Source organism: Telmatherina bonti, assembly GCF_933228915.1.
Source record: "Telmatherina bonti genome assembly, chromosome: 9".
Lineage (NCBI taxonomy): Eukaryota > Metazoa > Chordata > Actinopteri > Atheriniformes > Telmatherinidae > Telmatherina > Telmatherina bonti.
In genome coordinates this window covers 23022354-23039688 of record NC_136627.1, presented here as the reverse complement: position 1 = coordinate 23039688, position 17335 = coordinate 23022354, and the positions used below count along the sequence as shown (strand labels likewise).

Genomic DNA, 17335 nt, shown 5'->3' with positions numbered 1-17335 from the left:
GACTTCAGTTAGTTTTTTAAGTGATTAGAATTCATGTGATAAAATGGATACTAGACTTTTTTCTGTTTACATTTTGAATAGAAAAGAAAAACGTTGGTATTATAACATTTATTATTTTTGAAAAGTCTCCATTAACTATTAAATAGTTGTGTTTCCTTTTCAAAGTGAACCCATAATGAGTTAATTCTTTGATTTTGCCTGCGGTGTCCTGAAGGCAGCAGCAGAGGGAGGGCCGTGCAGCCGCTGTTCTCGGGTAGAAACCCCGTAGTGCCGCACAGCAGCGCCATTCGGTAACTGCAACAGTATCCAAAATGGCAGGAGCTGATGGAGACGACTCTCTTTATCCTATCGCCGTTCTAATTGACGAGCTGCGAAATGAAGACGTACAGGTAGTGTAAATGGTTTCTTAAATGTCCTTTCTTTAGACCGTTCATCGAAATGAGTGACATTTTTCATGCGTTTTCTTGTAGAGGCGTGTGATTGTTCGTTAGCTCATTAGCAAATAGGCTAGCTAATGCTCCCGGCTAAGGCCTGTCTGGAATTTTCTGCCGGGCGCACCCTGCCTGGCTTTTTGTCGTTGGTTGCGACATTATTTAGTTAATATGTAGCAATTTTTCAATGTTTTGAGCTAATATGGTCAGGGATAGGAATATACTATGATTCAAGCACTAAGTCAATCCAACCAGGTCAACCGTCCAGCTGCTAGCTTTTCCGCATCGCCGATACCAGGATGCTAGCCCGATGATTGCAATCACAGTTAGCGCTAACAACAAACAGCATTTTACATCTATGTGTTTGCTAGTGTAGGCCATAGAGGTTTGAGTTTACAGTTTCTAACTTGAACATCCTGCTTTTGTCAATGTTAAGTCAGAATTACGATGCAGCCATTTTAACACAATTGCAATTGCATATGACGGTTAAGAGTGAGATACTAAATATCACCTCAGCAGGTACTAAATTTGGTTCTAGTCAATTCTAGCTAATTAACCTTGACATCATTGTACTTCTATACTTACATCCACTTTGACATAGTTATACTTATATACACTTATATACACCTTGACATTATTATACTTATATACACCTTGACATTATTATACTTATATACACCTTGACATTATTATACTTATATACACCTTGACATCATTATACTTATGTACACCTTGACATCATTACACTTATGTACACCTTGACTTCATTTTACTTATATACACCTTGACATCATTATACTTGCATACTTATATACACCTTGACATCATTATACTTACATACACTTATATACACCTTGACATCATTATACTTATTTGGTTGCAAGGGTGGTCAAATGTACAAAATCTCCACTGTGAAGCATGAGTAAGCTTTGTCCTTTTCCTGTGCAGTTACGTCTGAACAGCATCAAAAAGCTGTCCACGATTGCTTTGGCTCTTGGCGTGGAGAGGACTCGCACTGAGCTCCTTCCCTTTCTTACAGGTAAAAATTTCAGTCATCTTACCTGTGAGAATGTAAGTTTCAATGCCTTGTCATTCATATGCTGTCACTGGAAAGACAAAACAAAAGCATACTTGTCATCTCTCAGACACTATTTACGATGAAGACGAGGTTCTTTTGGCATTGGCTGAGCAGCTTGGCAATTTCACCATGTTGGTGGGAGGGCCGGAGTATGTCCACTGTCTCCTGGTAAGTTTAGTGGTCTTAAAGAATAAACGTTGGTATATATATATATATATATATATATATATATATATATATATATGTTTGCCATGCATAAAGGTATCTTTCTGCATATAATAGGTATTTTTGTTGTCTGTGCAATACTGCCATATTTATTGCAATTAAAAGTTTTATCAAGCATGCCTTTTATGTGTTTTTAACTTATAATTAAATTTGGTAAGGAAGCACAAGACCATTTAATCTTTTCCTCCTTTCAGCCTCCTCTGGAGAGTCTTGCTACCGTGGAAGAGACTGTAGTCAGAGACAAAGCTGTGGAATCTCTGCGAAAGATTTCCCAGGAGCACTCTCCTGTTGACCTGGAGGTTCATTTTGAGCCCTTGGTTAAACGACTGGCCAGTGGTGACTGGTTCACCTCTCGTACATCAGCCTGTGGTCTCTTTAGTGTGTGTTATCCACGTGTGTCCAGCACCGTCAAGGCTGAAATCCGGCAGTAAGTGTTTAAACAGATTTACATTTTTATTATTATTTACATGTTTAACTTATTGACTGCCATGTAGACATCTTTTGTGGTTTCTGAATATGGAAAGCCAATTTGGCTGCGTGTGCATTTCAAAACGACCCAAAAATGTGTCAGTGAGTTAACAGAAAATGCACATTTTTAATATATTATTAAATTTTCATTCTAACTACCTTAATTAGGTTTGGTTTTGTGGTAAAGTTTGTTTGTGGTTGTTGCTAGGCATTTTCGCACCTTGTGCTCTGATGACACTCCAATGGTGCGTCGTGCTGCAGCATCCAAACTTGGGGAATTTGCCAAAGTCCTGGAGTTGGATTATGTAAAAAGTGACATAATTTCTCTCTTCACTGCTCTGGCTTCAGATGAGCAGGTATTGCTTCTCAGCCTAAATTGGTGTCATGTTATTATTTTGAGTCCTCCATTCTTTGTGTATTTGACATAGCCAAGATGATCTCATTACTTACTACCATCAGGACTCAGTGCGGCTGCTTGCAGTGGAGGCTGGTGTCAGCATAGCCACACTGCTGCCTCAGGAGGATCTGGAGACGCTGGTGATGCCAACCCTGCGCCAGGCAGCAGAAGATAAATCCTGGCGGGTCCGATACATGGTAGCTGATAAGTTCTCTGAGGTAAGCAGAAAACCTCCTTTTCTGCACCAGTGCTGTAGCAAATGTAAATCAAACAATAAAAAAGTCATTATTTAAGCTGTCCAGTACCTAGGAACCAGAATAACAAATGTTAACAACATTTAGTAAATGCAACACTTATTAAATGCATTCTAATAATTTTGAGGAAAATAAGACAAGCACTCTGACCAGTGCACATAAAACTGTTATTTTGGTGTAGCCCAGAAATTAGGAATACCCAACAATGTTTAAATGGCATCAACTCTTGACTCTTCAGTTTCATACTACTAGCTTAGATACAGGCTCAAAAAACATGATATAAATCTCAACCTTATAATCAACTCTTCTTAGTCATGTACAATAAACTCGTAAATGTAGCCATTAAAACCCTAAGAGTGGGAATAGGTCACAATGCTGACAAAATAGCCTCATTTATATAAACATGATAGCTAGACTCAGCTGGGAGTCATGTTGTGTTTCAATGCATTTGAAACACATTTTGTATTTATCATGGATCAGTTTTCTACAAATGACCAAAACAAGGGGAAAACACTTTGCATATTAAACAGTTTAACTTTTTACATGTTCATAAGAGGACTTTTTAATTTAGTTCAGATCTCAGATAATGTGTTGACATTAAGTCCACAAAGAATATTGGATCCATTTTTCTAACCTTAATGGACACGAGGTTCTCACCATAACATAGGAACATGAGAAACAAGCCATCTGTTGCTCATTGGCGCGGAACTGTTTCTATCCTCACTTCCCAAGATGAGCCTTTTTTTTGTTTTTGTTTTTTAATGAGGTTTTTCTGATTGATCTGTTTTCAGATGGTACACTATATGCTTGCGCTTTATGCACTGGAGAAGTGTGCTCAACTGGTTTTATGCATGTGGCATCTGTGCAGAAGTCAAGAAGCGACAGCTGTTTTGTAAATCAGATATCCAACTTTATAGTTTTGTTTTTTTATCAAAGTATAAACCTGTTCTAGAGGAAAAAACCGTAAAGGATTTCTGCTGTGACTTGAGGCTGCACAGAAAACCAGATCAAAATGATTGAACTCAACTTTCTAGTGTGGGCGGTGATTGTTGTTGAACAGGCGTGGTGCCTCACTAGTATAATGAGAGAAAATACTTCATTGCTTACATTTGTAGTACTGTAGTACAACAACCATTTATCAAACAAATTCAGATTTGAAATTAAGATTTTTATAGGGCCATGTCTAAAGTGTGGCATGTAGCTTGAATAGTTTATAGCTTGAATGGTTTTACTCAGGTCATCAGACAAGGTTTATCACCTGACTTCAACATCAGCATGTAGCATTTTTCATAGCATTTTTCATTTGCCAGCACACAAACTTATGATTGCTTTTTTTTTGTTGTTGTTTTCCAACGTGAACTTAAATCTGAAGATTATAAATCTCTAAATATGAGGTAACAGTACTGAAAGACAACATAGTTTTGTCTCACCAGTTGCATATAGTTTATTAACAGTAATTATTTCTGTTTTTCTATTTTCTATTTGTTTTGAATTACATGTTTTTTTATCTTTAAACTTAGCTCCAGAAAGCTGTAGGTCCAGAGATCACAAAGAATGATTTGGTCCCAGCCTTCCAGAATCTTCTGAAGGACTGTGAAGCTGAAGTTCGTGCTGCTGCAGCCAACAAAGTCAAAGGTAAAAAGACCTTTAATAAAAAAAAAAAGAGAAAATTAAAGTAGTTAAACCTATTTTGGCTTTCTCTTCTAGTTCTTTTTTCTGATTGACATTTTTATTCTAAACAGAGTTCTGTGAGAACCTCCCAGAAGATAACCGTGAGCAAATCATCATGACTCACATTCTGCCCTGTGTCAAGGTAAATAAAAGAAAAACCTTTTCTGTCTGGCACATTATGACATTTCTGTGGTGCTTAGCTTCCCACTAAAACAAAATACGCATTTACTTGCTATCACTAGTTAAACTTGAAAAGAGGAGAGGCTTATCTTTTTATAGCTAACCTTAAGATGTTCATGCAAATGCATGGCTTTTGCACCATCTAAAGGTTTTTACAGCCCAGGTATCATTAACTCTACTTATGTTGTTGTATGGTTACTATATCTGCCTGTAAACAGGATTACATTAAAAAAAAATTCAAAAGATAGATTTAAATTTTTCCATATTTTTATAACATTCATTTATACAGCCTTGTCAGCTTATAAGGGGGGGGGGTTGGTAGTTATGCCAGAACTTTACCAATAGGTGGCACTATTGCATTATGAGAACAATAAGTGCAGCGCTACTGCCTCCTATTAAAAATTCTTTTGTCCTTGGCAATTGATTTTCATTAACTAGTTGTAGTACAGGTTGATCTGCCATGGAAATCTTTGATCTTTAAAGCAATGTTTGTGAAAGCGGCTGAACCATGTCAAAGCAAGCCACTGCTTATCCTGTCAACATCTCTGCCGTGGCACAAAGTTGTAATGGTAGCAACACACTAACCCGATACATATGACTCACACATAGATCTCTCACTACACATGTTCTGATACATGGGTAGTCAAGCTAAATGGCAAAGTGTTCTCTCATGATGACATACATTTTATTTATTTATTTATTTAGATCTACAACACATGAAAGCAGCTGTTTTGTTGCACTTGTACAATGTTAAGATCATTTTTATTTAATTACCAACCCACATCTTTATTTTTAAGCCACTGCTTAAAATGACACAATGACAGTTTATCTGCACGATTGTTTTTTTTCTCCTTTTGTGTTCTGTGTTGTTGGGGTCTTTTGTGATTGCATTTACACACAATTCAGTTGTAGCTTTTGTCATTGTAATGTGTTAAGTATGACTGATAGCAGTGGTCTTTGTTTTTATTTATTAACTGTTCATCTTAATTGTTTATGCTGCTCTCTGTCTCTCTTTTGCCTGCCCCTGACCAGGAGCTTGTTTCCGACACCAACCAGCATGTGAAGTCAGCCCTTGCTTCAGTTATTATGGGACTATCAACCATCCTGGGCAAAGACAACACAATAGAGCACTTATTGCCACTCTTCCTGGCTCAGCTTAAAGATGAGGTAATAATTTCGGATCTTTTTTCTTCTTTTTTAGTCCTTTACCTTTCACCATGTCTAAAACAAGTCAATTAACCACAGCCACTATCATGGTTTCTACGCAGTGTTGAAAAGCATTTTTTTTAAAAAGTTTTTATTCATAAATGTGGGGTTAAAATTCTATTTTCTCTATTCTTTTTTTATGAAAAGATGGCTATCAGGATTTCTTTAAACATGTCAATTAAATGATGACCATCAGGAGTGCAGTGAAATCACTTCTTGGTTTATCTAACCATATGAAGTATTGTATTGACTCTTGGGACTAAATTTTACTGACAAAACCTTCCAGCATTGGGCAAACCAATGAGGCTTGATGGACACCTTACCTGATGTGAAAAAACTTGAGAGGATAGATAGAGGATGACAAGAAACTCATTGGGGAAACACTGGACTTCATATGACGAAGGGTCAAGGGGGCAGAATAGTGACCCAAAGTTGTTCTCAGTGGTTATTTATATCATTTTTGTCTCAAATGGCTGCTTTGTGTAAAAAAGTAAATAAGAAACATTGCACAGTGCTTATCAAAAAAGATGTAATGGAAGAGGACATAGATTACTGGCTTTTCAGTCACAAGTTGGTTCAGCCTCCCCAATTAATCATGCCATGCTTTATTATCAGATTTACCTTTTATGTGCACATGGTTGACTAAATGAACATCATGTTATATTTAGACTGGGAAGAAATTGGTTGTTCAGATAGTAAAATCTGTAAATTGGTTCAATTGTTGAGGAATATACATTTTTACTACAGAATATAACCTGCTGCATTTCTGCAACCAGGAAATGCATATTGAATACATTTTCAAATTATTTTATTTAAATCTCGACCAAACATCTATCTTTTATATGAATTTTTTGTTGTCATTTTTATGATGGAAGCAGACAGGTCGACTGTGTTGGAGAGAGGTTAGCCATGAATATCACAAATAAAATAGACTGAACAGTCTTGTTGAAATTTTGAATATTTAACTTTTTATAACTTGTGATTTATACAAGAGGCCTAAAAATGTGGAACAAAAAATTACTTTATTTAGTTGGAGGACACATGAATTTAGCACCAGTTTACACTTGCTTAAGCTGCATGGCTTTGGTGGCAATTGATGTTTATGAATTACAGTAATCTGGAACTTCCACCTTTTGGTAAATACTTTTCAGTATAACTGTGTAACATAATCAGAATTTAACATAAATTTGCCATCAGATGTCAAGCGCAGCCTAAAGAAAATATCACCTAGAAGTGTGGAGAAGTCTAGAAAAATCTAAAATGGAAAATGTGTAGGGACCTTGCACCAGATATACCTGACTGCCACCTGGATGGGTAGGAGGATGATTCATGCAGTTGGCAGCCAAACTGAGATCTTCTAATTGGAGGACTGGCTGTGTCTGAAGGGAGGTACCATGAAAAGTTGAACAAAGTTTAATCAGCGATTACCGCATGATGCATTTTAATTTGGTCTGGAGTGTAAACAACTAAACGCAGCTATTATGTTTCAGTAGCATATGCAGCAGAATTATTTGGTAAAATAAGTAACATTTTTACAGTAATTTATTTCCATATTGATTATATTTGCGACTCTCTATGTAAAAGAGAACTTTTCAAAGTTTTTTTTTTCTGCAGTGCTATTATTGTAAGAAAACTATCAAAGTATTTAGATAATACATCCGGTACAGTTGGTAAAATAAGTTTGGCCCGTGTATTATTCCTGCCATGTTATGGATGAATTAAAGACAGCCATAGTCAACATAAATGCTATTGAATACATTGGTAAGACATGAGTTTGAGAGATTAGACATGAATTTGTTATGTTATTCACATATTGAAAGCTGCAGATGTAAGTTTTTCCACTGCTTTTCTTTTAGTCCTATTTAAAGATGGCCCATTTTCTCACAGCACTAACATAATACCAGGAGTGTCTAATTAGATTACAGTCCAGATTGACAGCTTTGACTTGCAAATTTCATTTCAAGCTACTTTTATCTGAAAATACTTTTTAAAGGAAGAAAGCTAGAGAATATTTTGCAGACATGCCAGCATTTCACTCCATCACAGAACCTTATCTGGTTACTGTGCTGTTCTCATTTAGTTAACCAGTCAGACTGGAAGACTTAGTATGTCACGTTGGTGTTGGATCATGTTTTATTAATGTTTAATAAATAATAAAATAGACCTTTATGTAGGGCTCCTTTCTATAAACTTCAGTCATTATTCTCAACAAAATTATTTAGATGTTTAGTTTAAAGTGGCAAAATGGTTTGCCCCAGCCATAGTGACTAAACTTTTTTTTTTTTTATACTTTAAAACACTTCATTAGGGTAAAAATAAAAAGTCATGTAGTTGACAGAAACCTAAAAAGGTTTTTACTGTGGATAATCCAGTTTGAATGATTTTGTCCAGCATAAACACTGGTCTCAAATACAGTGCCCTACTGTAACCTTAACTCCAAGTGTTGCTCATTTTTCTTCCAGTGCCCTGAGGTGCGGCTTAACATAATCTCCAACCTAGACTGTGTGAATGAGGTGATTGGCATACGTCAGCTCTCCCAGTCACTGCTGCCAGCCATTGTGGAGCTGGCTGAGGATGCTAAGTGGAGGGTCCGCCTTGCCATCATAGAGTACATGCCCTTGCTGGCAGGACAGCTGGTGAGTCACAAGATCTGGAAAAACAGCTGAAGTCCATATGTATGTTAAATGCCACACTTATGAGCATCTTCTTAGAGAACAGAAATATTATCAATGTACAGACAAAATACTGCAACCCCTGGTTTTGACTACCATTCAGGAAGTTACCATAATTCAGCTGTGTCCTTGTTTCCTCAGGGAGTGGAATTCTTTGATGAAAAGCTCAACACTCTTTGTATGGCTTGGCTTATTGATCATGGTAAGACACACGTCGTCTAGAATTTTTCCAGTCGTGTCAGACAGTAACAGATATGACACATTGATGATGCACCAGCCTTTCCCTGAAAAGGCTTTTATACAACTGTAAATGCAGCTGCTTATTCCCATGTCATACATCAGCATAGTTACATTATTAGTCAAAACTATTGTCTGTCAAAGCTTCCAACTATTTTCTAGCTTTTGTTTTCAGTGTCAGTTTTCAAGTAAACAGGCGAGTCCTCGCTAACCATCCCGACAGCAAATTATTAGCTCCATGGAGAGGACTGATAATTGCTGCTCTAAAAATGGATGATGTGGCTTCTCCAGCTTTCAGCTGGATTATACATGCAGATATGGGTTTTTAAATTCTGTTTATCTGGACATGTTTTGGACCACATATGTAGGATGGAAAAGAACTACGGCTGTAGTACAGTTTTTGTCAACATTTTCCTTAGTTTGTCAGAAAGAGAATAGTTGTGCTTACTAAGCTCAGGTTTATCTGCCAAAGGATTTTTCTCTTTCCTCTGCAGTTAAAACTGTTATGCTAAATTGTCAGCCTTAATCTAATGCAGGAAGAGCTGTGAACATGCACAAGTATACAACACACCCTGCTGCATTTTATAGCCTACAACACAATCTTTGCCATAAAGACTTTGACGGCTCTTTTGACACAAAGTTTTCCAATTAGAGAGGAACATACTTGGTGCTGAGGACAAAGGGCCAGTCGGATTACATCACTGGAATGCTCTTGGTGTGAATTGTGTGTGAATGGCTCAAGTTAGGGCTGTGCCATTCTTACGTAAGCCCATCAAAGAAAGGCAGGACTACATAAATCAATCCCAAGTCTTTCCTATATTAAATTTTCCTCCAGATTTTTTGGTTCTTTAACCTTTCCTTCTTTTTAAGCTTTTTGTCATTCTGAAACTCAAATTCACAAACTTATTTATACAAATATGACATTTCTATTCCATATTTTTATCTGTGTAAACTTTTCAGATTTTAAAAAGACTTTAATTTATAGTTTTTATCAATTTGGTGGATTTACACATTCATTACAATTTACAGATCACAATGGATCTAAAACCAATTTACCATTAATCACAGGTAACTGGTTCATGATCAAAATCTTAAGTTATTTAAATGTACATTGTGTACTTTATTAAAGGTGTGCAGTAGTCTTAACCACCTGAAGCCTGCTTTTTCACAGAATGGTGTATAAGGAAACGACTATTAGAAAGTCAATTGTACAGTTACACAAGTAAAATCAAGGGCAGTCAGGAAAGACTGTTGAGTCAGAAAGATAAAAATATATAGAACAAGTTATCACTCTTTACTTTCTCGTGTACTCCATGGACTATCTCCAGGTATCCCCAATTGTTTCTCTGTATTTTAGAGCACAGTCGCTGTTTTTGGCCACCTATCCTACACTTTATGAAACACTTTTAGGTTTTATTCGTAGCTGTTTCAAAATACAGGTGATGTGTGACGTGGTATGCCATAAAGGATCTTTCATTGAGGCTGATGGTACTTTATCTTGACGTTACGTCTCCAGTTGTAACAAAAGGAAAAAGAACAAAAAAAAAAACATTGAAGGTTTTAGGCAGAGCAGATTTGCATTGATGGAAATCTGAAAACAAAACCTGTGCTTACTCTCAAAATGTCTTTACTGTGCTGTTTTAGTGTATGCCATCCGTGAAGCTGCCACCTGTAACCTAATGAAGCTTGTGGAAAAGTTTGGAGCAGAATGGGCTCAAAACACCATTGTGCCCAAAGTACTGGGCATGGCCAATGATCCCAATTACCTCCACAGGATGACCACTTTATTCTGCATCAACGTGAGTCACAATATTTTTTTTGCAATATAGATTTTCCTTTGTGATTTCTGGAGTAAACAAATTATTTGTACATTACCTCTAAATATTGGCCTTCCTGTTGTCTCAGGCTTTGTCAGAAGCATGTGGTCAGGAGATCACCACTAAGCAGATGTTACCAGTTGTGTTGAAGATGTCCACCGACCAGGTGGCCAATGTACGCTTCAATGTAGCCAAGTCACTTCAGAAGATTGGCCCAGTCCTTGACAGCAAGTACGTCATCTTAGTTTCTCTCCAGACCAGTAATGCACTTCTGTTATTGTTAAATCAAGAACCAGTTGTGACACTGTTTTCTCTTTCCACCAGTGCCCTCCAAACAGAAGTGAAGCCAGTGCTGGAGAAGCTGGCCTCTGACTCTGACATGGATGTCAAGTACTTTGCCCAGGAGGCTATCAGTGGTGAGCATTTATTTCCTGTCACTATGTATAAACTCCAAACAGCAGAAATAGGTTTTGATATATTCATATGTGTACAATATTGTAAAAGCTTTTTTTTTTTTTTTTTTTTTTACTGTCTTCTCTCCCACAGTTCTTGCCCTCGCATAACCAACTTAACACGGCTAAACCAGATGCCCCCAAAAGCAAAAGTAAACACTTTTACAAGATATTTATAGATGTTTCAGGAACAACTGGTTAATGTATAAAGCTGGTAACAATTGTTTTATCCACCCACACCCCTCCACCCCACATGTTTTGTCCCATTTCTTTTTTTTTTTTTTTTTTTTTAAATTACTGTTCCATGGTAGTCAAGTATAGCACATGCTTCTGTCAACTGTCCCCTGTGCTGTAAATGGCTGCTTTTACAGAGCGTGATTAAACAGAATTAAGTGGTGCATGCTGACTAATGTGCTACTGTACTCGCAAGGCATTGCTAACCAGAACGCCTGTCACATTCCTCCCTGGTACTTCCACATTGTATTTCAGTCAGTTATTGCAGCATACAATGTCCATGTTTGCTACATGGGACAGCACTAACTCTCTGTGCTGCTGCACATCTCCCAGTGCTAGATGGAAACTTTTAGCTGCAGATGGTGCAACAAGCTGCTTATTTTGCTGAGCTCCTCCCTGAATCAACCCTTTGACAGCCCTCTTTTCCCAGAGACACTGGTGTGGCTCTTCATAGAAGTGATTGAAAGGTCTGTGCAGGTCAAGACGGCTTTTTTTCTTCTCTTCTTCCTCCTGTTCCCTCCTTCCTCAGCAATACCCAACCTGCTGTTTCCTAAAAGCATTACAGATTAGTAATATACAAGGCCCTTACAAAGAAATAAAGGACTGTCTATTACTGTATTTAATCTAATGAGCTTTGTCTGTGATTGCATGTACTTATCAATCTAACATGGTGTACTTTTCCAGCTCCATCTTCTAGACTGCCGTGGCCTACTGCACTGTTTGTTTTGTGCAACAACACAGATTGAATTGGTCAAACAAATGAATTGCCTTGGCTCAGTGTAATGGGGACCAGCTCAGTTTTAGTGTGTTGCTCATAATTGTTTGTCCTCCTAATCCTCTGGTTTTGTTGAGGGGTGGAAGGTAGTAGTGGCAATTTTCTGCAATTTGTTCTCATCAGTGCTTTTAATAGTTTGCCAGTAACTTGAGAAATGGTGATTTCTGCTTCGTATGTCTGGGTAAACAAGTTTGGCTTTCCCTGTTTCATGAAGAGCCTTTCTTTTCTGGAAGGGAACTTAGTTTATCTGATGTTATTGGGACAGTTAAATAAATTGATAGCCATTGATGGAGACACAAAAGCATGGCACTTTTGTGCATTTTATTTTTAGTTCTTTTCCCCAATAGATCCCAGCCAAGCTCTCTGAACAGAACATCTGAAGCATAAGCTCAGTTAGTTACTGTCAACGTCATTTAGACCTCAACTTCTCTACATGAGAACAAATGCGTCTTTTAAAAAACTTTAAACAAGGGGTACCTGGAGCTTGTGTATGTAAAGTTGCATAATGTTTTGTTATGGGGTGGTAATGGGTGGCTGAATAAATGTATCGTCTGTGTAATAAAAGAAACTTTTGTCCTTTGCTGAACTACTTCTGCCGTTCCCTGATCGCTGCCCTCTCATTCTGTTCTCTTGAATAAACCGTGATTGTTGACTGTCCTGTATCACAAAGACTGTGCTTTATTTCTACTTTGAATTCTCTTGAGTTTGGATGCTGTACTACTGTACCTTGATCTGAATAAAGTAACACAAAGAATCTGGTAGTATTTGTTTCTAACTTACAGTACAGCACATCTCAGCCTCTTCACTGTTTGTTTGCCAGAAATGTTGGCGATGTTAACAGGATGTATCCTGTTGAACAAGTCATTTGATTTTAATCTCAAGTCTGACTTTGGACTGGAGCATGCAAAGTAATTGTTACAGTAAGAAGTGAGCAAAGTTTTCTCTGACAATTTTCTAGTCTCATTCCTAACTTTTCCTGCAAGGCTGTATGTTAAAGTAGAAATGGCCAAATTATTATGATAGAGGTGCAGATAGTCCCAAAATATTTTGGACAAAGATGTTTCTATTACTGCAGCATGAATTTGACATTGTCCTACATTTTGGGTCAAATGGAGGACAAGTAAAGCAGATTTTGAATAAATGAATTCAGGTGAGCTTTAAAAGAATGAGCAATGTTACTGTCGGTGTGATTCTAAACGGACTTGAGGTTGGAACTTTCTGCCTCAGATGAAACCATCTCCCTGTGTCATGTTGCTTTATCATAAAGCTCACTGTATGGCTGCAGCACGTTTCTCAGCGATTTTTCTCCTTTTTCCATGCATTTTTTTTTTTTTTTTTTTTAAATCCAGCCTTCAGGACCTAGCTGAGGAGAAGCAGAATCTTCCTCCCCCAGGCTTCAGCATATATAAATATATGTCCATTGTCATAGTTTAAGCAAATATAAATTTGTTAGCGGTGCAAAAAGAGTTACATTTGGTGAATACAATTCTTTATACCTTTACTCTCTGGCTCTTAAGGATTGTCTTTTAATGTGCAAACATCCCAAGAAAATGTGTTTTTAATTTCACAGGCTCCTGGTGTCATGTTTGCTCAGCTCCGGCCTGGTGGGCAGCCACTGAAAAGATGAAAGGGAGGGTCCTCTGAGCTGTTTTGGCTACAGGGAAACATGTAGAGCAGGACAGGATCCGATGTTGACACCTGCTCTCACCCTGCTGGGATGAAGAACGCTGCAAAATAAGGGCTGGGCTGCATATGGCTGTTTATATTCCCCAGTATGAAGAAAACATGTTTGGATCTTCTTTTTACAACAGCAACAGACTCACTCTCTCTGTGTATGTATGTGTATATATATTTAATTTGCGTATGTGTGTGTGGTGTATTTCACTTCCAAATGAGTAGCACACAGAGAGGATTAAGGGGGAATCACATGGCAGAGATCTTTATGTGAATCTTAACTTCCTTTTTTAATCTTTTCAAATCTCACATTAGCCCTCCTTGGAGCGATGTCCTCTCCCAATCCTCCACCCTGTATGCTTCATTTCCAGAACACATGATGCGCATACAGGATACAGTAATGCAGAGGTTGGACATATTCTGCTACAGCAGAGCCATAGAAGTTACAGCCACACCAAGAAAATCTGTGCTCTTTGAGAAAGATGGAGGATACTAACCATTAGAGTCTGTTCCTCTGTCTGACGATGGGATGGTTTTTTTGGGGTTTTTTTTTTTGTTCAAGCTGCCGTTCTGGTGGCAGAACCACAACATTTCACCTTCAGCCAAAAGTCTTAATTAAAAACATGATGACTTGAGAACGACGGTAATCCTCTCCCGAAATCCACTTGAGTTCCTGAAGCAGTAATGAAACAGCAGCAAACCCATTTCTTTCTATTTAGATCCAGTTTTATTTGGGGGGATTTTCAGCAGCTCGAGCCCTTGACGGAGCTGAGAGTGTTGACGTCAATGCAGCTGCCTCCCAGGACTGTGTCATTTATAATGAAAGGAGTCAAGCAAATCCCCCCCCCCCTCCCCTACACACACACACACAGCATAACACATACACACAGTGAGGTCAGATCGTCTCAGGGTGACAAATGACAAACATCAGTTGGGTAGAGAAGGCATGTCTGCTCACTCCCTTTCTTCAAGTCACCTTGTCGCTGCAGCCCCCTCCCTCCTTTTTCCCCATTGTGTCATCTATCAGTAAAGCAGTGTGAGCTTTGGAAACTTTGTCTCAGTGCTATCACTGGATCACTCCAACTGTGTGTGTTGACTCTTGGCTTGGTTGTAACATGCAACCCAGAGTGTACAAGACCTGATTTTTCCAGACACTACTGGGTCGTGTGTACTGGGATTTTCTGGCTCTGTCCATCTGCTGGCCAGCATGTGTTCAGCGAGAACTCAGAGACGAGGAAATAAAGGGTCAGTCAGTATGCCTATGAGGGCAGCATGACCTTCAATAAAGAAAAAAATATTCTGTAATTCTCACACACAGCATGCAAGACTGCAGAGTTTTACTTCGTACTTTACTGCAAAGCTCAAAAGCTGCAGTGGGATCTGCAGAATTCAAATCATCTCATGCATTTTCTAAAGAACAACAGAAAAGATTCAGCCTGATGTGAAAGTTTTCCACTTGTCTTGGATGCTCGACCATTTAGTAAAAAATTTCATTCGTTGTGCAGTCCCAGTCCTGAGCATTGCTGTGATCTCCTGCTCTAAAACAGAGACAGTAGGATGTTGTCATGCACCCTCCTGCGGTTGTCATAACAACCATTGATGTCATTACAGTATACTTTGGCCTGAAGAGTGAATGGGCTTCAGATATTGTGATATTTTACTGGAAAAGAAGATTACCATTGTCTGCCCTCACATCAGCTCTCTTTTTCTCTGCTTCGCCACTTGGGTGTCTGTGGCAGCCTGCCGGGGGTCTCAGTAGCATTCAGCAAATATGCACTATAAATAACTCAATATAACTGGAAAATGCTGGTGTGTTGCAGGGAATTTCACTGCAAGGTTCTACTTTTCATCAGAAGGGAAGTAAAATAGCCTTTCCTTTTAATATATTATTTGTTATGACAGTCAAGGTTAGGCAGTTAAAATATAAATCAGCTTTATTTTCTTTTCTTTTTTTTAAGCAGAACTCACTAACTCAAGTCTTTTACTGCAGAGTCAGAGACACAAAATAGAAGGAGGGGTGTTGACTGAAACCTGATCAAGGGAGAGAGTTGTCCGGTCATGAGTGTGTGATCTGTCCGATGCTTTAGACTTTGAGACAGTTTGGCTCAGCAGTACCAACAGTGTGTTCTGCACATGGTTTTATCCCAGGAAAACAAGTTAGACCCTGGTTTCCATGAGCAGATAGACCCCCCCCCCCCCCCTCCACCTACCTCTGGTGGTGTATTAGTGGGATTAGCTGTTCTCTGTCTGAGTGGACTGATTGGATTGGCATGTTCTCTCAGCATGATCCTTTTCCACACATTTGGGGCAAACCTTTGTTCACATGCAGCCACGAGAAGCCCCCCCCCCCCCCCCCAACCACAACTGCAAGCGTAGTTAAACAGAGCTCAGCTCTTCACATGCCTCTTTTACTATCTTTGAGGCACTTTGATAATTATTGCCATAGAGATGGATTAAATGTGATACCAGTGCGGGGATTCCGGCCACTGGTCAGGGCTACAGCTCTTATCACTGCTGATGAATTATTCAGCCTCTCCTGTCTGTTGACGCCGACTATAAAAGAGCTTTGGCAAATTGCTGCTGTGCATCAAAGCTGCTTGTACAAAAGAGAAGCAGGGTGCATGTTTTCTGCTTCATGCAGGGGTGGTGTTTCTTTTTCTGCACATAAAGGTGCATTCTTGGACCTTTCAACTTATCTGGTATGTTTTATAAACTTCTGGAATTCATGTCAAGGACCAGTAAAATATTTAGTCTGTTTTAAATGTCCCAGTTACCACCTTTATACCTCCTGAGGATTTTATTAACCCTGTTTGTAAAAGTGATTGAAAAGACGTTGAAACTAAGTGGCTGCACACTGAAAAATGCCAATCTGCAAGCTTTGTGGGTTCTGAACTTTTTGAGAGAAAGAGAAATGCAAGATGGATTATGTTGGCCTCCATCATGAAAGGCTCATGGTGGGATTATCAGAAAGTAAAGCACAATTGGACCTCCAGTTCCCTGTGTCTATTGTGGCATGAGTCACACGGGCTTTAATTAAATGGTGGTTAGGAGGGAAATCATTTCTATCACTACAGCAAACAGAAATGATGAACATGACTCATGCATTACGTAAACCACTAATATGAACTGGCTAGTTCTCGTCACAGTGACCCAGCAGGTTGATTTGGACAGATCAGGGCAAGAAAGTCGTTATTCTTCTCCAACTCCAACCATCTTTGCTTTTATGTTGCATGTTTTTGAACCCTTGGTCTGAAATGATGGACTTGCAGATCGTTTACATTTAAATGATGCAACATAAGCCGTCCGGTCGCTGCCGCTGGACGTGCTTGGGCGCTTTATTTCTGGATGAAATGATTCAAGGGCAGGTCTGACTCAACGGTTTCTAATGCAGTGTTTAGTGCAATCCATTTTTCCAGGTCAGTAACCTTCGCTTATCCCGCTGAACCCTGGGGCACCAGCAGTGTAAAGTTACAGGACAATAGGATTATGTGAAGATGTTGGTGCGTGGTCAGACCTGTAACCACACTTCAATAATCAGGCTTGTTCAGTTTGATCATAACACAC

General features: G+C 38.7%; 1 protein-coding gene across 1 annotated transcript; it reads left to right on the top strand.

Annotated features, from left to right (window-relative positions):
* Positions 1–291: 291 nt before the first annotated feature.
* On the top strand, positions 292–12759 carry ppp2r1bb (protein phosphatase 2, regulatory subunit A, beta b). Its single transcript, XM_079246804.1, has 15 exons — positions 292–389; positions 1380–1470; positions 1577–1677; positions 1929–2161; positions 2411–2558; positions 2662–2817; positions 4374–4488; positions 4596–4666; positions 5737–5871; positions 8373–8546; positions 8724–8784; positions 10464–10618; positions 10725–10867; positions 10961–11052; positions 11183–12759. Exons 1-15 carry the CDS (start codon positions 312–314, stop codon positions 11197–11199), a joined length of 1770 nt encoding a protein of 589 aa, XP_079102930.1. The 5' UTR covers positions 292–311; the 3' UTR covers positions 11200–12759.
* Positions 12760–17335: the final 4576 nt, after the last annotated feature.

Coding starts and splice junctions, on each gene's coding strand:
- ppp2r1bb (XM_079246804.1), top strand. CDS start 312: ATGGCAGGAGCTGATGGAGACGACTCTCTTTATCCTATCGCCGTTCTA. Junction 1,678..1,928: donor AGTATGTCCACTGTCTCCTG/GTAAGTTTAGTG, acceptor TCCTCCTTTCAG/CCTCCTCTGGAGAGTCTTGC. Junction 4,489..4,595: donor TGCAGCCAACAAAGTCAAAG/GTAAAAAGACCT, acceptor TATTCTAAACAG/AGTTCTGTGAGAACCTCCCA.